The following is a 23,857-nucleotide window of genomic DNA, read 5'->3' on the forward strand; positions in this document are numbered from 1 at the left end:
CAGCGAAGGCTCAGACCATGGTGCTGCCCTCCCTCAATGCTGGTGATGGAGCCAGTCTGCTTGCTCCATAGAGTCCCAAGTTCTGGGAAGACAAGAGAGGAGGGAGTTTTTAAGGGTGGACTGTAGATCCAGAAGAGGAGTCCAGGGAGGCTGGGGGAGAGGGCCATGTCTCCGTGTGTCAATCCTATTAGCTCTGCAGGGAGTCCTCCTGTAGGGGGAACCCTGCCTGTTCTGGGGTCTGGCAGCAGGCTAGTGGAGAGATTTGGGCGGAGTTTGATGAATTTCTCTACTTAGAATAAAATAGAAAAGCACACAAAGTGCAAATTGCCTTCCCCTTAAACTCTGATGGACACGGTATATCACCAAAACCAGCCAAATGCTTGTTTCAAACAGTTTGATCAATAAAATTCACAATTAAGAATGGTCTTCTGATGTAACCATAAATTGAATGAGTAAAATTACCATGAAAATGGAACTGAAAGTTTTCAGAAAGCATCCTACATCTAAGTTTGACGAGGACCTCTAAAATGATAAAAGTAACTTTTGATTAAAAAATGCATCACCTTGGATGTTTCAGCATAAAAACCAATTGATTAACACACGTTCTCTCTACTTTCTGCCTTCAGGTGTCTACCACTGTGGAGTTCCAGGATCACAGACTCTCAGGAAGGTGTTTGAAATAACCATCAACCTTCTGGTCCTCCTGGATTATCTGCATCTCCTGCACCATGCCGACCCCTCCACACTCTCTTATTCACCCCATGTTCTCTTTCTCTGCAGCCCCAGGCCAATGCATGTGCTGGGGTGTTCCCTCCCCCAGCCACCTGCTCCCAGGGCTGGGATGACCAGGCTTCCCTGAGGCAGACACAGACCCTGGGGCAAGTGGAATCCAGAAACCCTGAGCCAGAGAGAAGCCACAGGATGGGTGACTACTCCAACCAGGGTGGGTCTGTTGAGACAGTCAGGGCTGGAGAGAGAGCTGAGAAGGAGGGACACACGGGAGGAACAGCATGAGAGCAGGGAAATAGCAACAGAAATGTTTCAATGGAAATAGCCAAACTGTCAAGTGGGGTCAAGCAAATGGTGCGAGCAGGAATGGGGAAACAGGGGAGTGCACAGCGGATGGATGGGGCCCCTGCTCCCCAGCTGGATAAACGTATGGGGGGAAGAAGCCCTGCAGGTGGGAAGGAAAAGGAAAGCATGGAAAAATAAAGACCATCAAGGGGTGCTGGGTGGCACAGTCGGTTAAACATCTGACTCCCGATCTCAGCTCAGGTCTTGATCTCAGGGTCCTGAGTTCAAGCCCCATGCTGGGTTCCATGCTGGGCATGGAGCCTGCTTAAGTTAAAAAAAGATAAAAAAAAAAAAAAAAAAGGCCATCATGATTATCAGGAAAAAGTAGAAAAGAAAGAAATTCTGGGAAAGCCAAGGAAAAACAAAGCACTTTGGAAAAGTTGGAGCTCACGAGAAGGAATGTGCAGTTGTGGGAGGCCAGGGGAGCCTGGTTATCACAGGCGACACCCCGAGGCAGCAGGGCCCCAGTGCCAGGCCCCAGGCAACCAGGGCAGTGAGACGCCACGTTTGTGGCACAGTTGACATTCACACGTGCTTCAAAAGAAAGGCTGTTTTGGGCTCACTTATGTTCTCAATATTTATATGTTGATGTCCTAACCCCTAGGGCCTCAAGATCTAACTGTATTTGGACACAGAATCTTTCCAGAGGTGAATAACACAAAATGAAGCCATGTGGGCGGGCCGTAGTCCAATATGACAGGTGTCCTTGTAAGAGATCAGGACGCAGACCCGCAGGGAGGGACACCCAGGTGAGGACCAGGGAGAAGGCGGTGTGTCCAAAGAGAGAGACCTCAGGAGAAACCAAACCTGCCCACACCTCATTCTCCCATGTCAGCTTCCAGAACTACGAGAAAATCATCGTTTGTTGTTGAAGGCACCTGTCTGTGGTGCCTTGTGATCCCAGAAGCCTTCAATAATAATAACAGGCTAATACAGGCTCCAACCAGAAAAGTCACAGCTGAATGGAAGGAGGGAAGGGAGAGAGAGGGACAGAACGAATTCACACAGTGGCACAGAAACCTCCGATCAGAACAAGGCCAGGAAGAAATGAAGGAAAAGATGTTTGAGGACAAGTTCTTTAAATCCCATCTGTCAGACAAAACGAACAGCCCCAGGAACAGGACGGATGAGCTGGGCACAGGGAGCAGGGTCCCTCTCGCAGTCCAGATCCTGGCCTCTGTCAGGCATCTGCCTTGTGTGTTTTCTGGCAAGTAGGATGATGACATTTCAAGAGCATATGACTAAAAACAAAAACAATAAAACCAATTCTCGTTTCCTGAAACACCATGACCAGTAAATCTGGTGTTGAGAGAAGAAAAGAAAACTCAAATCATGTGGGATGCACATGGCGCTGGAGGCGAAATTATTTTGGTACTTGGTGTCAACCAGCAAACGCCTTTTGATTGAGTGTCGTTTTGTTGCTAAAAATGTCCACTTTCCCGACACTGCAATTACAGTGCGCTCCACACCCGTAATCTTCCTTTGATGATTCATGATCCTGCGGTACCTGAAGGTCATCACCTCAGTCTTTTCCTACAATAGCTGTGGAGTGACTACCAGCTGCAGGGCTAAGCCATCTCCCTGGGCTCCCTGTGTCTCCTGGGAGCCCCACCAAAACGCTCCTATGGGGACGTGCTCCCCTATGGAGAGGTGCTCTTATGGGGAGCTGCTCCTCCTGTGGGGAGATACTCCCCTGTGGGGATGTGGTGCTCCATTTATGGGAGCAGCTGCCCCATGGACAGCATCCAGTTGTGCAGGCAGGGAGACAGCAGGGATAGCTGGAGGAAGCAGGCATCCAGCAAGCAGGGAGCAGACTTCTCTGGGGTTTGCACAGGGAAGGGAGCTACTCAGCTGGAGCTCAGGCCACGAGGAGAGCAATGGGGAGAGCCAGAGGCTGCATGGAGGATGTGGGTAGAGATGGGCCTGCATAGATCTGTGATTCCAAGAGGAGACCTGGCCTTGGGGTGCTAAAGGGGAAGCCAAATTCCTCCTGGGGCAGCTCACTGAGTCTTCCCACGATGCCAAGTGACTCTGGTTCCAGTGTGTGAAGAGGAGGTGCAGAGCTGAAGGGAAAGAGAGGATGGGGGAGTGGAGGGGAGGACAAGGGGGCAGCAGGGAGGACAGAGGAGCAGTGGGAAGGATGGAGAGTGGAAGGGATGATGAGGGACCAGAGAGGAGGATGGAGGAGCAACGGGGAGGGCAGAGGAGCAGCGGGGAGGATGGGGTAGCAGGGAGAATGGGGAGTGATGGGGAGGACAGGGGAGCAGAGGGGAGGATGGGGGAATAGAGAGAAGGACGAGGGAGCAGAGGGGAGGACGGGAGTGGAGGAGAGGATGGGGGAGCCGAGGGGAAGATGGGGGAGTGGAGGAGAGGATGGGGGAGCGGAGGGGAGGATAGAGCAGCAGAGGGGATGATGGGGGAGTAGAGTGGAGGACGAAGGAGCAGAGGGGAGGATAGGAAGCAAAGGGCCAGCTATACCAGGGCCTGAGCAGCAGAGGGTGACAGCTGGTAGTGAGCGGGGAGGTGATAAACACAAAGGCGGATTAGATAAGTGCTCTGCACAGGAGGAAAAAGGGAGTTTGAAGTTGGGGAAAGGATGAGTCAAGATTCCATTTTCCTGAAGCCTGAGGGGGGTGACTGGAAGGACGAGTGGGTGCCATGTCCAGGGGGAGCTGGGGCGGAGACTGTGCTGATTCCCACGTAGGATGTGAGCTGGCTCCCGTGCTCCAGCTGTGGCCTCCTCCCTCTGCACCCAGAGTTGGAACTGTGGGGTCCTGGGTCCTGGGGGCTGGGGAGGTGCTTGGAGAGGCACAGGGGACCCCACAGAGCCGGGAGTGCAGGGTCTCCAGGGGTTCCCAAGCTCCTCTCGTCCTTCAGGGCAGTGGAGGCCAAGGTGGAGAACAGCCAGGTGTGGGGCAGCAATGTGGTGAGTTCTATTTTGCTAATTTCCTGGTTTTCTGTTAGGAAATTAAAGTCTTGCTCCTCTTGAGATATAATCTCAGATCGCCTGATACCTCACCTTGCTCTGAAATTCCAGGGTGAGTACGTGTTAAGAAGAGCCTAAGAAACTAAGGCAGCATCACATGTAGTAAGTGCCTGACTCTGGCCTTGGTCCTCATGGGCCAGGCCGAGGACGACATTATTAATCCATCACAGGGGTGGCTTGTCCTCAGGCACCAGCAGAGGTGGCCCTTCAGAGCTCTCAATGGCTCTCATGGCCCCTGGTGAAAATATCCAGAGCGGCAACAGCCGCACCCAAGTCCAAAAGCATCTACCTTGCAAAGGTCATTGAGGCATTTAAAATCCAAAGTGTGGGGGGGGAGAGGGGGAACCTGAGGCCTGTGTGCATACTCAGTGTCACTGTGCACCCCACCAAAGAGCCCTGGGCAGCGGCGGCCTGTCTGGATCCGCAGCTGTCACGAGGGTGCCCCCGGAGCATCGTGGAGGAGGGCTGGCAGGTGGAGGGCTGACCTCAGTTTTCCCCACGACCTCCACACAACTGCTCCGGTCCAGCTCTACCTGAACAGAGTGGCCAGCAGTGGCCAAGACCCCTCATGTATGTGATAGAGAACTCCACTACTTCTGATGAAGACCAGACAAAGAACATGTGTGCTGGAAAGTTCTACTGTAACGGACTGGAAGCTGTTTCTCATTTCTTTGCCATTGATGGGTAACAACTCACCAGTCTGACCTTGGAATTTTGGGATTCTGTCTGGTTCAGGATTTTAAATCTCTTGCAGAATTTGCTTTAAATGGTAAAGAAATGCCAATGTTATCAGAGCTCAATAAATGTCACTGAAAGCTTTGTTTACTGGTGAGCACATTCACTATGTCTACTTCTCCCAACCCTGCTTAATTATGTGATTCTATAAATTACAAAAACAAAAAACAACCTTAGAATATTCTGGACAAAAACCTTTGGTTTAAACTCATAGCACAAATGCTAAGCTTAAGCCTGGGCTTTAGGAAGTCTTTGGATCAAGGCCCAGCTCCTGGTCCCTTGTGGCTGACAGGGGCCTGAGGCCTATGCAGGATGGGAGGGGGTGGGTAGTGGCCACACCACAAGCCAACAACCTCTTAAGTCGTCACCAAAATGGAGGTATGGAAGGGTGTCCCACCCGAGGTCCCCCTCTCAGCAAACACCACACTCCTCTTCATCCAAGTGGCTCTTCCCTGTCTCCGCAGGCATTCCCAGACCTGCATTCTTTCCCCAGACTTTCTTTGAATTACCCTGTTAGAAGTTTAACATATGGCGCATGTGCATGGTTTGCAAGAAATAGGTTTTGAAGGTTTTATTTATCCAATCTGAGTGATACCTTCTAGAATTTTCTGAAGTATTTTCTAAAATGCTACCTTCTCATAAATATCGTGACTTTGAAGAATCACAGAAAGTTGGGAAATCAGTGAGACTGGCAGGAGATGGAGGACAAGAAGAGTGGGTACACACAGAGCAATATTCACTGGAGCTATGTAGACAAAAATCACATGACAAAGGACAGGACATGGTTGACTGCCAATAACTGGGTGATGTGGAGAGCCTTACTTCTGAAAGGAAAGATGGCTACAGAGAGAGTCTTCCTTCTTGTCACTCAAACAATGCCTGACTCCTGAGACCAGTGAGCATCACTGCATTCTTCCTAGAACCAACACGCTACAGAATCATAGCCTTTCCTGGGTTTAGGGGCTGGAAATGTCAGAAGCATTTCCCTGCTGCAGAGAACCTCACATTACCCTGAACCCTTTGGGGCAACTTCATTTCACAGCACAGAGTGGAAGTTTCCATTGAACCTTGGGGGGCAGCCCCACAGGAAATCTGGATGAGGCCCATTCTGTCCTGAGTGCACGCTACGCCCTGTCGCCAGCTGCTTCTGCCCGGCCCTTCACAGTGGACACCTCCTCTCAAATTGGGAGTCTCTCAATCTTTGACAACTTCCCACTTGATGATGCTACAAAAATGAGACCATATAGAGGGAAGAAGATGTGCCTTGGAATTCTAAGTCCTCAGTTCCTACTCGAGAAGCAGTGGTCTGGCTCCATCACGTTACCAGCGGGAGCTCTAGAAAACAGGCACTTGCCTTGTGCCTCCTGGCTGCCAGCCCATCGTCGTCGTCTTCATGCCAGAACCCCTCCCTGTCTGGGACCTCCAGAAAGCCATGCCTGTGGAGGTGCTCTGGAGATGGTAAAGCTAAATGCCAACAATGCCCTGGGATGGGGGTCTGTGTTGCTCCCGCCAGCCCACCCCAGACACTGCCCCCCACCGGCACCTGCTGGGGGAACCCTCACGCCTTTCCCCCTGCACTCATGCCTCTTAGAGATGTCTGCATCCTCCGTCCACCTGCTCCCATGTCCGGGATGGAATCCCTTTCCCGGCTGGGTGCTGACCAAGACCCGGTTCTGAGGTGGCACCACCTGTCCTTTTTCCCAGAGGACTTAAAGATTAAACAGTGTCACCTGCCCTCGTGCAGCTTACAGCCCCGTCAAGGGCAGAACCACGAAGTACTGAGAGACTTGGTGCTGGGTGGTTGGGGCCACGGTGCTTGGACGGAGGTCCTTTAATATTTTTCTTAGGGCGACTGACATGATCTCAACCAAAAGATTCCATGACAGGAGAGAAAAAGAAATATAAATGTGAAAAATCAGAGTGAGCAACGGTGGGTGGAACTGTTTCCGTTTGCCGGCTATGACACTGAAGACAGTCCCCACTGCAAGTGGTGACTATGGCCACACCCACTGAAGCCCATCCACCAGTTTAGATGTTATAGACTCTGATTTTCATGTACAAGAGAACACCCCTCCTTCGACCGATGTGCGCAGCAGGCTGTGAAACACAGGGCAGAGAATACGCCTCTCATGACCTCAGAGGTTGGGTTTCAGATTTCAGTATGACTCAACTATGGAAAATCATCAGAGTGCAATGGAAACAGCATATAAATCCTGGAGGGTCAGCGAACCGTGTGCCATGTCCTCTCCTTGTGAGAATGTTGCTCCCACCCACCAGTCTTGGGGGTTGCAAGGATCCCGGAGACAGACACCCAGGTGCTCTCCTACCAAATGCAGGAAGACTTACCATAGTTTCGGGGCCCACACTCAGGGCCCTAATTGAGCAATGAGAATGTGAGGCAGGCTCAGGTGTTCACTGTCGATTAGCCTCCAACTGCCACAATGTCATATATCAGCCCCAGGATGCTTCTGAGAAAATGCAACAAGTCCTGCAGGTTGAACATTTCAACTAGATTTCCCTTGAATTCCACTAAAGGAAAGGCCTTTCCTGAAGATGTTTTAGAAAACCCAAAGGATGCCTGACCACAGTGAAATTCTCTTTGCACTGTACAGAGGCACTCCAGCTGACCCGTGGCGACTGCTGGCATCCACAGCGTTTTACAAAATGTTAAAGTTTCGTTTCTGAGCCAGGTCTTCATCTTGAAACAAAATGGTAACCTGAAAGTGTTCCCATCCTTCTCATATTCCATAATGAATATAGCATCTGAACAAGATTTAATGGTTAAGGAATACATTGGGCGTACACTGAAATATGATGAAATAAATATATTAAGTTACAACATTCTCATGTGTAACTTTGTAACTTAGCAGCAGCCTAGAAAATTGAGCTAATTTAAAGATACTGCTAACAAATAGGATTCTTACGAGAGCAAAGTCACAAAGGTGAGCAACAGCTCTCAGATCTGTGCTTGGATAATAAACGGTCCGGTTACGATCAGAAACCAGCATCCTGACGGAGCATGACGACCCCCGGATGGAAAGCCAACAGATGCCATAACAAGAGCCCACAGTGAGCAGCAGCAGCAGGCCATCCTGAGATTTTTGTGACTATCTGTAAGATCATGGGCAAGTGGGAATAATTTGAGCCAACTGGATGTCAATAATGCCCCAAAATGCTAGCAGTTATGAAAGCAGATCCCTGCATGTAGTGGATTTGAATGTGAGTCCAATTCTGGGTCTTTGGTGATACTTCTCTTGTGCGTTTATTTCACTACATATTCTACTTCTTTGAAAGAAGGAACAGCTACTGATCACCTCCTCTGTGTGTGTGGCGCTTGTGTGCATCATTTCCTTTGGGCATCACAATTTACCTGTGAAATGGAGTTACACTTCTCATCTTCAGGTGAGGCACCTGAGGCTGAGTAGGTGGCTACCTGCCCAGCAGCGAAGCAGGCTGGAGAGGAGGTACAGTATGGGAGCCCTGCCCTTGCCTTGATGCCCATGGCTTTATCCCCACTCCACTCAACTGGGTGATGGTAGAATGGACGCATATGTTGGACCTCAATCCCAGTGTTCTGGCCATAAGCTGCATAAGCTTTTAGGGCTTTCCCAAGACAGCCATCAACACTGAAAGCCATGCACTATCTGGAGTTCTTAACCTGGGGCCATCTCCAGCGCTACAGGGGTGCATAAGCTTGGATGGAAAAAAAAATGACTTTGTTTTCACCACCTCCTAATCGCAATCCAGCACGTCATTTAATTATGATTGAAGGTTACAAACCACAGCAGTGCTAGCAATGCCTCGCCTTTGTCACCAACAGAAAACCAGATTTAAAAAAAAGAAAATCACATTACTGTTAGTGTGGATATCTTGAAATGCCATTAGTGTGTGCAATTAGAGGAGTTGTCAGACCTGTCTCTAGATCTCAATATTAAATATGTTAATAAAGACATGCTCTTTAATTTCCTATTTCAGTGCATCACTTTAAAAAATGGGATAAATGTATTTAAATGTAATTGATTTCCTTTGAAATTTTATATTGTGCATTAAAGAAAAATTATGCTGAGGAGGGGTCCACAGGCCTCCCCACATGCCACGGGGCCATGCAGTGCTCGAGGTGGCCTTATCGGAGTCAGAGGTGGCAGGAAGGGATTTGGGGTCTCTGGCTCCTCTCTGAGTGATCTGAGAGAGTAACCAATAAGAGACTACCATCTTTTCCTAGCCATGGAAAGGGAAAGGCCAGGATCTCCCTTTCAATACAATCATTTAAAAAAAAAATCACCCTAATACCATCCAGCAGAGTTCAAACTCACTTTTTATTAGGTTGGTTTTATTTATGAATTATAATAAGTTCCTTTAAGGTCTGTATAAGTTCACTGGTTGATCCTATAGCTGGAGAGACTGTCTCCCACGAGCTAAGACTATGATGTTTCACAGCATCAATCGTACAGGCGATCAAAGAATAGCCGAACAGATATGTAAGGGGTGGGGTCGCGGGGGCCATTCTGGGCGGCTCCTCCGTGCTAGTTTCAGGCTGACAGAGGGCACTTCCCCAGAACCCTATCCCAGTGGGTTCTGCTTCCCCCAGGCAGGACTGCAGGGGGCTCCCAGCCCAGGGGAGTGTAATCTGCCCCTGAGTGCACCGCTAGGGGAAGCTTCCCTGAGAAACGGCTCCCATGCACAAAGTGAGATTAATGAAATTATTATTTTCCTACTTTGATGACTTTTAAAAGTTACATTTTAAAGGGTTGTATATTCAACTAGTTACAATTAATTTAAACTTGTAACAAATTCAATTCCAAGTTTCCTAGCAATACTTCTGCTTTTCCCTGGTTGGGAAGCAGAGTGAAGCAGGGTCTGTCATTATCCTGAAAGACCCCAATACAGGGCAGCCAGGGTGGCTCAGCGGTTTAGCGCCACCTTTGGTCCAGGGCATGATCCTGGAGACCAGGGATCAAGTCCCATGTCAGGCTCCCTGCATGGAGCCTGCTTCTCCCTCTGCCTGTGTCTCTGCCTCTCTCCCTCTCTGTGTCTCTCATGAATAAATAAATAAAATCTTAAAATCTTAAAAAAAAGAAAAAAGACCTCAATACAGATTAATCTTTGCAGCAATTAATATGTATTTTGTACAATCACATCCAATTCCTGACTGATGTCTCCTGGGAAGCTGAAAATTCACCCTAATTCATATGTGTCAGCAAGGCAAAAATAATTGTTTGAATAATTATATGCACAACATGCCCAAATTTATAAAACAGGAATAGCTCTTCTTTATCATAACCAATATATAATCAATTCTGTAACTCTGTATTCTGATTTTTGGAAATGTCTGATTTTCAAGATCAAAAAACAGAAAGCATCACTTTAATATTTTTCTGGAAATTCTTCCTTTGATTCCCAAGTGAGCTGAGTATGTTTCAGCTTGAAGTGTAATCTAATTCGTTCTAAGATAGTATTTCCTTACCTTTCTCATCAAAGAACTTTTAATGATAATAATAAATCTCAGAACTGCTTGCCAAATATTGTGATGAGAATGAGTATTTATCTTACAGGAATTATTTTTACTGTGGTAATTTCTTCACTCTGAGTTGTTTCACCAATGTAGCAATTATATTCAAAAAAGCATTTCTTTCTCTAGTTTTTCAGAAATTTTAAAATGCCTTTCCCCTTTTGTGTAGAGAAAAAATAAAGCAACAATAATTATCTTTCTCCTGTGGTTCTGAAAGATGTAAAACATTCTTCTAGTTCACACAATATGTACAATGAGCTTATCTGGACCAACTTTGCTGCTAATTCCATAGATTCAATGGCTGTGTTTTCCCTCCCTTCTCTTGGGGATCAATCCTGAGTGTTGTACCAAACCAAGCACAGTATCATTGCAGAGATGTCACTAAGGTGCATAGGGACCTATGAGGAACAACCAGACTGCAGGGGCTCCTTGGCTGGGGTGGCTTCCACTTGCCAACTCACCAGCTCACTGAAACCTGGTAGCTCTGGCACTGACTGACCTGCCTGATGACAACTCAGCTTTGCTTTTCACTAGCCATCTGCCTTGGGCACAGATTCAGCCTGTTTTCTCCTCCATGAAATGGGAATCACAACAGCACTTGACTCACAGGCTGTTGCAAGGATTTAATCAAATGGCCAACAGAAAGCATTTTGCACAGCAGCCCATCCATGGTAAGTGCCGGAAACATATTCACGGTCTTCTACTGCAAACAGGGACACAGCGGAGGGAACGGCGTATCTGCTCTGACAAGCAAGTTGCATGACCAACAATTTATTTGGCACACACGATGTGTCGGGCATCGTGCATTGGGAGGGGCAATACAGACGTAATATGTAAATGCAGTCACAGGATCAGGACAGAAATGAGTGTCTTCCAGAAAATGTGAGGTGGTTCAGAAGAGGGCCTTTTGCAGAGGAGTTGGGACATCAAGGACGGCTGGGCCTCACCCAGTGAATGTTGGGGAGGGGGCCAGCCCATGAGCTAAGGACAGAAAGGACCAGTGAGGGCTGGAGTCGGGGTTCATGGTGCAGGACAGAGCTCTATGGGGGCCACGGCAGGTGCAGGAGGGCCACCATGTGTGGGTAGCACTTGAGGTTTGAGGGGTGTTCCATAAAGGTCATAATGAAGGATGTGAGAGAGTCGGGTCTGTGTCTTGGAGGAGCCAGGAAGGGGACAGAGAGACTGGATGGAGCACTGAGGAGTGCAAGCAGGAGATGACAAGCATCTAAGGAGGCAGGCGAGCAGGTGAAGAAAAGGCAGGTGGGGCAACACGAAGGGAAGAGTCCCAGTTTCTCCAGCTCCCTGACCATGCCCAGGCCCGCTGGTGGGAAAGGGGTGCACCAGGTCACTCCTCTCCTCCCCCACAGCCCCCTGCCCTCCTCTTCCAATCCGTTGCCACCTGTTCCGTCCCAAGTCGGCTTCCTCCCCCAACTTTCTCAATCTGGGGCCCTGGGTCCTCCTACATCACTTACTCCCTCCTGGGCTCCCACCAAAGTGGCTGGCCAGGGAGCTGGCCAGGAGGAGGACCAGGGATGACACACAGAATGGTGAAGGGGCGCCATGGGACACCGAGGTCGACGCGGCTGCAGGGCCCACGGTCACTGTAGACCCTCAGCGCCGGGTGCGGGAAGAAGGGGTGAGTCAGCCAACGGATGCAGGGTGATGAGAGGCAGAATTAGCAAACAAGTAACCCTTGTTTTAGTTTGCTGACTCCCTGGTAGGGAAGCGTGGACGTTACTGGAAACATTTTTGCCATTACAACCACTCCTTTGTGTATTTGGGAAATGCCTGATCTTTTCCCACTTGTGGGCAACAAGACAACATCTAGAAGCACAGACTAGCCTGTGCTGGGGTCCCATCCACCGGTAAGGAGATGGCTCCCTCTGCGAGTATCACGCAGAAGGTTTGAAGACCCTGTGGACCCCAGGAGCCCCGGCTCTCCCAAGTCCCCACTGCACACACAAGCCACTGCCAGTTGTCAAGTCCAGAGACACTCAACGAATGGGCACTTGCCCAAACCCAAACAGCACACAAGGTCTGCCTGCACACCAAAGACAGGTGTGAATGGGTTTCTCATTGCCCCCGCGGATACTTCTTGGTGGCAGGCACTTTATGCACGTCTTACGCACCACTGTGTGCCTAGTAAGTGTCCAGCATATAGTAGGCACTCACCACCCGTGCCATAGGAACTGGGAAATTCCTACTAGCTCTTTCTGCGTAGTCCGAGCACCTGAGCCCTCACAGCTGGGTCTCGTGGGTCAATGAACTCCCTTGAGCACATTTCCTTTTCCAGGGCCCACGCTCCCTCTCCATCCAAGGAGGAAGGACTTGGTTTTCTGATGGCCTCCTCTACAAAAGGAGGGCTTCCAGGGGGATCCGCCAGGGTTGACACAGGACAGCGAGTCCATTGAGGCAGGAGGAGGGGAGGTAAGAAGTCCATTATATCTACAGCCACCTGCAGCTCCTGTTGTGGCTGCTGGTAGTGAAGCATACGTGGAAAAGCCGAGCAACTCCTGGTCCAAGGTGGCTCTGTCAACCCTGGCCACACATCAGAATCACCCAGCAGTTTTTCCAAGCCTCTATACCAAGGGCCTGATCCTAGACCTATGAAGTCTGACTCTCTGAGAGTAGGGCCCTGGCACTAGAATAATGTAAACCCTCCAGGGTGTTTAACTTACCAGGGGTGCTGAGAACCACTGGCACAGAGGAAAGAAGTTACATGTGCCACCCTCCTTCCTTCTCACCTCCCCGTTACTTTATCATCCCAGCAAAGGTCCCCCTTTCCCGAGATCTGAAATGTGGCTCCAAGAACCCGCTATTAGTGGCCACTTTAAAACCAAACCAAACCGGGGATCCCTGGGTGGCTCAGCGGTTTAGCCCCTGCCTTTGGCCCAGGGCGCGATCCTGGAGTCCCGCGTCAGGCTCCTGGCATGGAGCCTGCTTCTCTCTCCTCCTGTGTCTCTGACTCTCTCTCTCTCTCTCTATGTCTATCATAAATAAATCCTTAAAACAACAACAACAACAAAAAAAAAAACAACAAAAAAACAAAAACCAGAGTGCCTGGGTCGCTCAGTGGCTGAACGTCTGTCTTTGGCTCAGGGTGTGATCCCGGGGTCCTAGGATGGAGCCCCACATAGGGATACCCCAGGGAGCCTGCTTCTCCCTCTGCCTATGTCTCTGCCTCTCTCTCTCTCATGAATAAATAAAATCTTTAAAAAGAAAAAAAGAAAAGTATTAAAAAAAAAAAACCAAACCAACCATGAAAGCCATTTTGGCGGGTTCCTTAGCGGTCCCCAAAGTGGTTCACACACACCCCTTCTTAGGGAAGAGAAAGGGAAGAACTCTGGACTGTGGGCCTCAAGCTTTAAAACCAACTTTGAATTGTTCTAACTTACTGGCAGTTTCCATGAACAAATGAAACCTTCAAAACTATGCTGTCCCTTAACGTCTTACCTCCCTTCGTATCCATCAGAAAAAGAAACAAAAATGCATTCACAATCCCGTCTCACAAATTCAGATTCTCTAAAGTCCTCAACTCAGGGTAAAGTAAGTCACTACTATTATTAACTGTACCATCAGCCATGGGCGGCGCGCACTCGCCAGGGAGCGAGCCGTGGGAGCCCGCCAACTTGGCATGGGACTATTTTTAGGATACCGAGTCCTGTCTGTGTCCTCCTGGCCGTCCTACTTGATATCAGAACAAGCTATTTTTTCTTCCAACAGTCAAGCACATGGCCACCTCAAGCTGCGGAGTCATCCTGGGTGGGCAATGATCTCTGTCACCTACACTCGGCACAGGACAAAATGACAGAGTGACTCATAAGAACTCCCTGCCAACCCATTCTCCTCGGTGAGCCCGTGGCTTTACTCACCCCTGGTTATCACTGTTTACGAAGTGCTGCATCCCCCAGCACTTCCCTCTACGAGGGCTACCAACTCTAACCCCAGTCGGCCCTCCTGGGCCCTCCTCAGTGTGGTCCTACCTTCACAGGAGTTGGCTCCACTCACGTTCCCTTGCAAACCAGCAGAAGCCTCTAGAGATGCCAGGTTGAATTACAAAATTCTTGTTTGGGCTTGGTTCTGGGCTGCGCTGAAACCCTCCACAATTCCTGGGCTGGCGTCCTCATCGCCAGCGCCTCGGAATGTGACTGTATTTGGAGAGAGGGTCTTTACCGAGGCAATCAAGTTAAACTGATGTTGTTAGGGTGGGTCCTAATCCAATAGGGTTGGTGCTCTTATGAAATTAGGACCTGGACACGCACAGAGGGACGGGCACATGAAGACACGGGAAGAAGACAGCCGTCTCTCTCAGCCACGGAAAGCGGGCGGCCTGGGAACAGATTCGCCCCCACAGCCTCACAGGAACCTGACCCTGCTGACGCCTGATTTCAGACCTTTGCCTTCCAGAACTGTGAGACGGTGCATTTCTGTTGTTCAAGCCATCCAGCAGCCCCAGCAGACTAATACAGGGTTTCAAAGCAGGTGCCTGTTATAATGGCTTGGAAGTCACTACACTTTGGGATTCAAAGGGCTGGTCATCTTCATCACCTTTTCTGTTAAGACCTGAGGAAGTTCTAGTCATAAGTAAAATGCTATTCCTAGGCCTCATCCTTTGGCAGTTTCCTGAAGAAGACTGTATTTGTGTGTATGTGCATGTGTGTGCATGCACCATCCTGAGGGACACTCATGATGCAGAGCGCTTTAAGTCCTAGGGTCGAGCTCAGAGACCCACCGCAGCATCAAACAGTGGATTTGCAGAGCCCATTACTCGTCCCCCACACCCTGACCACAACACGTGTCAGCTTCCCTTATTCAAAGAGCCCAGAAACTAACTCTGGGAGGCAAACATAATTGTCCTGCAATCGCTTACCAGTTTGTAGTTCAAAAACTAACATCTGAAGGTGTGTCAGTCCTGCTGTTCTCATTCTGCTGCTGACGCCTGACTGGGTGCCTGTTCTCTGTGGACACGAATGGTTATCATGTGGGTCACCGGGAGCAGACCACTGCCTGGAGACAGCCAATGGCTTGGGCGGCCCCTGAGGGGTTGGCCCTGCCATTCTGGACAGGCCTCACTACCGTGGCTCGGGTTCTGGAGCTTTGCCACTCGCTGCTAGAATGAGAACAAGAGGTATTGATTTCACCGGACTCTGTGGAGCTACAGTTCCCTCACCTGTACAGAGACCACGGAAACAGTAGCACCAAGTATGGCGAAGCAGCCTCGGTACTTACTTGGCTGGCCTGGGACTCAGCACAGAGCGAGGTGCAGTTAGCAGCAGCATGGTGTGCCTGCTGGCCTGCGCTGTGTGGTTGGCTCCGAGGAAGCGGAGGAGGAGTAAGGAACAGTCTTTCAAGTGCCATCTGGTTCCCTGCCCCTGGCAACGTCTAGCTAATTGAAAGGGGGACACTCAGGAGGTAAAGTGATGTGAAAACAGGACTCTGAGTTAGAGCCCCCTCAGATGACTTTTTGGAACCCTTGTGCTCAAACAGCTGCAACTAGAGAGTCTCTATCCAATCACTCAATGATCACAGGCTCCAAACCCAGTGTGTAAGACAGTGAGCTCCACGGCATCTTCCCGGCAGGCCCCTCGAACACCAGTGCTGGTGAGCCTAGGCTTCCAGAGCCTGTCCTCAGAAATCTCTGCAAACGAGGTCTGTGTGTGGGGCTACCTACTAGGTGCAAGTACTGTGGTCCCACTACAACTGGCTTTACCTTCCAGACCAACATCTTATAGCTTCTGAACGTTGAAAATCCTACCCTGGATTATGGATCCTCTTCTTTCGGTTTGGTCAATGATAAAGGATATAAACAATTGTTTAAAGTTTTAACATTTCACTGGTTCATTTTAAAAGTATGAGAATTTTTCATTCAATTGCAGAAAACCAAAAGAATGACCAAAAATGTCTCCACTGAGTCAAGAGAAGGATTAGTAATAGACAATAAACAGGCATGTCTCTCACTACCTCTACATAGAATGCATCTTATGAGCGATGTATGTTAATTTAATTTTAAACAACCACAATCTATAAAGCATCACAGAAGGGATTTGACAGCATGGCCAAACAGCCAGATAAAGTTCTCATGAAATGACCGCATTTATCAAATCAAGTGATGACCCCAAACTTTTTTTTTTGTGCACAAAACCGTTAAACAAATCTTTTGTTAGTATTACCAGTAAAACCTTTAAAAGTATTTTACGATATCTCTGAAGGCATAGAAACAAAATGAACTTAGTATATGCTCAATTCAGAAAGTAAAGCTGAGCAGTTATGCAAGAGGAAAACAAGTCTTAACTTTGTCGCTTAAGAAAAACGAGTCCTAAAAAAAGAAATGCCAACAGATGGAGGAACCGAACTAGATTCTTTCTTTTAAACTAATTATTGGTTTGGTAGCAGTCCCGGTTCTCTTTGAATAGCTAATCAGGTACTTTGATTCCTTTCCCAAAGCCTATTACCTTTAACTATGGAAATAATTTGGTAACTACAATATGTGCACTGAGCAGTCTGCAGGCAGGGACTTCATCAAGGGAAAGGCACATAACGCTCAGGTCCCCGAAACACTATTAGAATCTTTCTGTGCACAGGATCTTGAAACATTATGATTTTATTTCTCTTATTCTTACGTTGCATTCTTTAGAGTGTATGTGTATCTCACATCAGTGTCCTTTGGGTGTTGAAGTCAGCACAGAAAATGCAAAGAAATTGAACTGGTGTTTTCATAAGTTGCTGTGTTCTTGCCTTCAGTGCAGATATTTTATACACTAGAATTCAGAACAGATAATACAGTATGCCTGGTGGAGGGCCCGGAGTTCACTTAAGTGAGATTTTAAAAATAATAAAAAGAAATGTTGATAATTACTTTCGATGCTGGAGTCTCTAACTTGCAAACTGTGTGTTAGGCTCTCGATTTCAATTATGAAGGAAAGGAATATATGCCAAAGGACCCGCTTATTTTAAGAGAAGCGCCCAGGTGTCCATGCAGCTATGATGCACAGCATGAGTTTAAACATGGAAACCACTTAAATTTACAAAGATGTATCTCTTTTTAAGAAACTTCCTCATTTCTCACTTGAAATCTTTATTTTTCTGCATCTTTCAAGATGCAGGCTGTGGCCCAAGGGACCTCTAGGATCCCTTCCAAACCTAACATGTCATGATTCTGTGACTCTGAGGCAAAACGATGTTCCTCTGCCCCTGATCCCCAAAGTCATCTCACTGTGGAGAACGAAAGAAGGTAAGCAACTGTTCCAGAGACTTCTGTTTACCAATGATTTAAGAAACAGATAACAAAGGCATTTTGCAGAATATTTTTCCACATGATTTGTAGAAACCCTGATGAAAAATAAACTAAAGTGACACCAACCCCCCATCCCCCGCGCCTACTCCTCTGGCTTCTATTAAATCTCAGGCACCTTACATCAGAGCCAGCACTGAACGGAAAGAATTCGGAATGAACCTCTCATAGCCATCCCTTTCCTAACTCAAGGAATAAGTGGAATCTAAATCCCAGAAACGATGGACTGGCAGGATCGTTACTTGGTAACAACAGACTTGGGTCCAGAATGAAATCCTTCCCCACTGGAGCTAGGAGGCTATCTGAGTGGAATCCCAGGGGCTCCACCTCTAGTGAACTTGGCAGAACAAGCATGATTTGACTGGTGTGAAAGATCCTGCAGTGAAAGGGCCAGAGGCAGGTGACAGGGAACTGATGGCTTCTGATATGCGGCTGCAGAATGATCAAATCGAGATCATGCAGGGTCTTCTAAACAAAACAATGGTTCTCCATACGACTATCCATATAAAACATGATTTTATTAACTGTTTACTATTGATTCAGGACAATATCGACCAACCTGAGCATGAGCAAGAGCACACAGTGTGGAAAGATAAGACCATCATGCCCCTGTCTGCAGCGAGGTGGGAACACATTTCAGAAGATCCATTCATTCTCTGCTCTAGGTTCTCTGGGTTTCTTTCGATAAAGCTGCCATCTGGTGTAATAGGCAAGAGGACTCAGGCATTGAGGTTCCCCCCACCCCCCATCTCGGCACTTAGTTAAAAATCCTTAGCCCTGATAAAGGATTTAACTCCTGGAGGCACCAGGAAGCCCAGGGAAGAAACCGATGTGAGAGAGATCAGGACCAGAGGTGATGGTTCTGCAAGGGAGCAGGTGCCAGGCATTTCCTTGACAGAGTCTGGCCTTGTCACTTAAGGAACCACTCAAACTACACCTCTGCTTCTCCAGTGAAATTTCTCAAGAGCACGGTTTTCACCTTTGCCCTAGATGATGCTCAGAAGGAGCCTGCAAAGCGGAGCCGGAGCCGGGGAGCAGATTCACCAGCAGGCCGAGTGTCTGCAGAGCACCCACCTGAGATGTTGGGGAGAAGACCTTTGTGTGTGTGTGCGTGCGCATGGGCACACGTGTGTGTGTGATAAACTGGCTTGGGCATTCAGATCCTGGGGTACCTGTAAAGTTCCACTGTCGGGAGGCTATGGGGGGCCGAGCTAGGGAGGAGCAGATGAGGGGGACGAGGGGATGGGAGAGGCGAGGGCAGGGGGCTGGGGAGGAGGAAAGGGAGAGAGGGAGCGAGTGATGGAGAGAGAGGGGTGGACGGGCGTGGAGCTGGCCGCAAAGGGCAGAGGGTGGAGGGACGGGGCGCGTGGGAGGACGGAGAGGGTTCCGCGCACACGGAGCGGACGGCGTGTGCGTGGGGGCAGCCAGGAGAGCCGGCCGGAAAGCACAGGGTCGACGGGCCCGGGAGCGCGAGCGCGGAGGCCGACACGGCGGAGCCCGGAGCCCCCGGGGCCGCGGGGGTGGGGTGGGGGGTGGGGGTGGGGAGGCGCCCGCGCGTCGCCCGGTCGCAGGCCCCGCGCCCCTCCCCCGCGCCCACCCGCCCGCCCGCCTTACCTGGCCCTTGACCAGGCTGGCGGCGAACTGGCGCATGACGGCCTCCACGGTGTAGGCGCTGGACCAGCCGCGCGGCGTGAGCAGCTCCATGCAGATGGCGCCGCCGTCCAGCACGTAGCCGTTCTCCAGGCGCGGGCTGAGCACCCGCATGAAGGGCGGCGAGAAGGGGAAGTTGTCGGGGAAGGTGAGGTTGAGCAGGATGAACTCGGTGTTGGTCTCCTTCATGTCCTGCCACAGCACCGAGTCCTTGTCCACCTGGTGCAGCTTCACGTTCCAGTCGAAGAGGCTCTCGTCCACCAGCTCCACGGAGATGAAGCGGTCGCTGAGGCGCGCGATGTCCTGCAGCTCCTTCATGAGCCGCCGGCTGCGCACCTGCGTGCAGTGCTGCTGGCGCGCCGCGGGCACCAGGCTGCCGCCCCCCGCCGCCGCCGCCGCCGCCGCCGCCGCCGCCGCCGGGCCCGGCCCCGCCCTGGCGCCCGCCGCCCGCTCCCGGGAGCCCCCGGCGCCCGCCGCCCCCGCCGCGCCCGCGCCCGGCTGCGGAGGCTTGTCGCGCGGGGCCAGCTCCGCCGCGCGCTTGCCCTTGCCCTTGCCGGGCCCGGGGCTGGCGTCGCCCGCGCCCCCGGGGGGCTGGGGCGGCTGCGGCGGCGGCGGCGGCGGCGGGGGCTGCTTGTGGCCGCCGCTCTTGGCGCCGCCCTTGCCGCGCAGCGACGCGCTCTGCTGGCCGCCGCCGCGGTGGTTGTGGTGGTGCTTGGGGTCCTCGGTGTCCCGGTTGTGCAGGCGGATGAGCCCGATTTTGCGGAGCAGCGTGGCCATCTTAGGCTCGGCGCCGGCGGGGGGCTCCCCTCGGCTCCTGCCCCCGGGGCGCGGGGGGCGCGGGGCGCGCGGGGCGGCGGGGGGCGGGCGAGCGCTCAGCGGGGCGCGGCGCGAGCCACCCCCGGCGCCGGCGGCCGTGGCGCAGCCCCGTGGGCACCTCGCGCGCTCGCCGGCCGCGGTGTCGCCGCTGTCATAGGACGCGGCCGGCTCCGGCTCGGGCTCCGGCCGCCTGGCGCGGGGCGGCGGGCCGTCTCCCGGGCCCCCGGGCGCAGCCCCCGCAGCCGGCTGTCCGCGGTCCTTTGTGCGCGGCCGTGGCCGGGCTGGCCCCGAGTCCGAGCCCGCGCCGGGGGCGCAGAGCCGCCCGCAGCGCCCCGGAGGCAGCGAGGTGGCCGCGGGCTCGCGCCGTGCGCGCCCGCCGGGCCGTGCCGCGCTGGCGGCTACCGCGGGGCCCCAGCCGCTGCCGCTCGCGTCGCCGCCGCTGCGGCTGCTGACATTGCAGAGGCGGCTGCTCCGTCTGAGCCGAGCGCGGCGCGGAGGGGGCGGCCCTGCCGGCCGTGGGGGGGGGGGGGGCGCGGGGCGGAGCCGCGGGCTTGCCTGCGCCGTGCCGCCCCCGCCGCCCGGCTCCCGCGGCGACACGCCACGGCCGCTGGGGGGAGACAGCGGCGCGCGGCGGACTGGCCGGGCGCGGGCGCGGGGTGCGGGGCGCGGGGTGCGGGGCGCGGGGTGCGGGGCGCGGGGCGCGGGGCCGCCCGCAGCAGCAGCCGGGGGGAGGGGAGGGGCAGGGGGAGGGGCGGCGCGCTGGTGGGCGTGGCGGAGGCTCAGGGTCCTTGGGCGCGAGCCTCTGACCTCGCTTGACCTCGCTAGAACAACCTGGAGGCGAAGGGGTGAAGGCAAAGGGTCGAAAGCAACCTGCTTATCGATTCTCTCGGGCCAGATGGAGCCCAAGGCCCCGCGCCGCGGTCCTGGGCCGGCGGAGGCCCGGGGCTAGGGGCCCGGCGGCGGGGACGCGTTCACCAAGACTGATGGCGCGGTCGGGGCCTGGGGGAGGATGCGGGGAGCGTGCCCGCCGCAGCCCCGCCAGCACAGCTCCCGCGAGTCCCGACTCCGAGGGGTGAACGTTACGCGAGTTCGCGCCCCCCCGGCCGGCCACGCCACAGGGGCCCAGCGTTCGGCAAAGAGGGAGGAGGGGACCGCCGAGCGCTGCCTTTCGGGAGAGGTTCCCAAAACTGCCAGGGAAACGCATCCAGCGCCGGCGGGTGCCCGAGGCGCACGGCGGGCCCCTCTGCGCCCCCCTCCCCGCCCGGAGTCCCCGGTCCCCGCGGGGACCTCGGGACCCCCGCGGAAGGGGAGGGGATCCTCCTTCAACCCGGACGCTTCTCTTCCTTCTCCCCCCTTTCTGCCTTAACCCACTGACACTTCTCTTGGGCTGCTGAAATTTCAAGCCCAGAGCTCGCTCGCTGGGTGCTCCAGAAGCCGGAACGACCCGAGCACCGGCGGAGCTCGGAGGCCTGCGGGGGGCGCGCGGCCGCGCTCGTTCCCGGGCGTGCGGCCAAACTGCACGGTGCTGGGAGGCGTGCGAGCTCCTTGAAATATGGGAGAGAGAGATCACCCCGTAAACTTCAAAGGCTGAGCACTGTAAACTTCGCCGCTCTTCCCGACTTGGCTTTCAACCTGAGGAGCCTCTGAGTTCATCACAGAGCGTGTTCATTCTGGTGCCATCACGGGTTTTTGTTTTGTTTTTTTTTTTTTAAGCGTCTTTCTTATTTTCACTTTTCCAAATTATAAATATTTTCACGGAGAAAAATAACGCATCAGGTCACTGTGGAGACTAGCAGAGACCGAACGGGTACGGGGTTCGGTTTTCTGGGCTTGTCTACAGCAAAAAGGAGATGTTAGCATAATCCTCACCACCTGGGGGGGCGGGGAGGGGGGTTGGGTGTGAGCTGAGAGGCCTGCACGCGGAGGATCCCCAGAGAGAGCCGCCTGTGTCCAAAGGTGCAGAAGCGGGAGGCTGTGTTCAGGTGGGCGGAGCTGAGAGCAGTGCAGTGGCCCATTCAAGACCGACGATGGTGATCAGATCTCAGCAGCAACGGACTGAAGGTCTGTTTGTCTGGGTCTCATGGGCTTTTCTGGTGACCTCGTTTTGTCCAGCTCTGTTTTGTAAGGATAGGTGGAGAAGGAAGATGATGTCTGTCTGTAAAGAACTGTGAGTTCATTTAATCTGCAAGAAGAGGGGTATGCAGTGGAAGGTGACATTGAGGGGTATGGGCAGGCATTACAAGCGTTCTCATTTTATGGCCTCAGAAGCCCTCTTGGGTTTTGTCTGACCCAGCGTTACTGGTGAAGAAAACTAGTTTCAAAGAGCAACTGGCCGGGCTCAGCCTTGTGCCCCACCTACACCCTGGTCCCACGCCTCCCAGCCTGGTGGTCTGGGTTGACCAGCGGTTCCTGACAGCACAGCACACAGCCAGGACTCTGGGTGGGGTATCAGCCCCAGCCCCTGGGGGGATGAGAAAGCCTCCACCAGGACAGGCCTGAGTGTCCTCGCCACAGTCAGCTGACCTTGGGTGAAGGAGGCCTCAGAAACATTTGTGGCAGTGATGGTGACCATGTTTATCTGAAGCAGGGAAGTCATCCAGTGTGATTTGAGAATAGTGTAGCCGAAATCCCAGAAATCTAGTGTAAAACTTTTATGTTTGAATGGGATTATTACTAGGGTGGTCACATAATTTATTGTCTGAATGCAGATACTTTTTGAGAGGGAAATGCTGGGAACGAGAGGCCACAGCAGTACCGACCAACACACAGGATGGGTAGTCATCTTACTTAGGATCTACCTAATCGCACTTACAGCATCTCTGACCAACTCTCCAGAGGGCTAAAACCAAATGTTAGCCAAAAAATGGAAACAACCTAGATTTATAACAAGAGGAGAAGCAGTAAGTAAATTATACCTAATCCACTTGAGGGTGTATTATGCAGCAATAACATTACAGTTATGAGGATTATATAGCAAAATGAAAATATTTATGATCTACATAATAATTTTAAGTGAGAAAGCAGAGTGCAAAATTATATCTACACTGTGGCTACAACAACATAAAACTATGCATAGGACAAAAGAAGAGACGGTGAAAAATTTACATAGTAACAATTAGGATGTTAGTATAGGCAGTACAGCTCCAGTCCACGGATCCAGACGTTTACTTCAGCAGGGGAGGAAGGAAGATCTGTATGGTTTTATGGTTTTTTTTAAAAAAGATTTTATTTACTTATTCATGAGAGACACACATAAACACACACAGAAAGAGAGCGAAAGAGAGAGAGAGAGAAGCAGAGACACAGGCAGAGGGAGCAGCAGGCTCCATCCAGGGAGCCTGATGTGGGACTCGATCCTGGATATCCAGGATCAGGCCCTGGGCTGAAGGCAGCGCTAAACTGCTGAGCCACCTGGTCTGCCCCTGGTTTTATGGTTTGTAAATCTCCGTCATTCTTTTATCCCAGAAGATTCTGGAAAGTTCTACGTCCCCAGAGAAATGAGTGGATACCTACTGAGCCCAGCAATATGTAGGGGTTACCTTTTGTTGATATAGTTATTCCTTTTTTAAAATTTGATTTTCAAATATTCTGAAAAGGAATATATTGCAGCTATAATGAAAAATTGTTAGCAAATTCAAAAATTGGCTTACTGAAGATTAAGTTTACATCAAGACAGTTGAATTGAGAGCATTTAGTTAAATAAAATGGTCTCAAAGGCAGTATGGGTCTCTGGCTTCTCTGTTATCAAATAGTGTTGGGGCGGGGGAGGGGACACTTAGGGACTGTGTGCAGAAAG

General features: G+C 51.7%; 1 protein-coding gene across 1 annotated transcript in view; it reads right to left on the reverse strand.

Annotated features, from left to right (window-relative positions):
* UBE2QL1 (ubiquitin conjugating enzyme E2 Q family like 1) overlaps positions 1 to 20,095 on the reverse strand; it is a 41,007-nt gene extending 20,912 nt beyond the window's left edge. Inside the window, exon 1 of the mRNA XM_038583343.1 lies at positions 19,210 to 20,095. Within this exon, the coding sequence (XP_038439271.1) occupies positions 19,210 to 20,022 (813 nt within the window). The 5' untranslated portion in view covers positions 20,023 to 20,095. The remainder of the gene's footprint in view (positions 1 to 19,209) is intronic.
* Between the last annotated feature and the right edge of the window lie 3,762 nt (positions 20,096 to 23,857).

Source organism: Canis lupus, chromosome 34 (genome assembly GCF_011100685.1).
Source record: "Canis lupus familiaris isolate Mischka breed German Shepherd chromosome 34, alternate assembly UU_Cfam_GSD_1.0, whole genome shotgun sequence".
Lineage (NCBI taxonomy): Eukaryota > Metazoa > Chordata > Mammalia > Carnivora > Canidae > Canis > Canis lupus.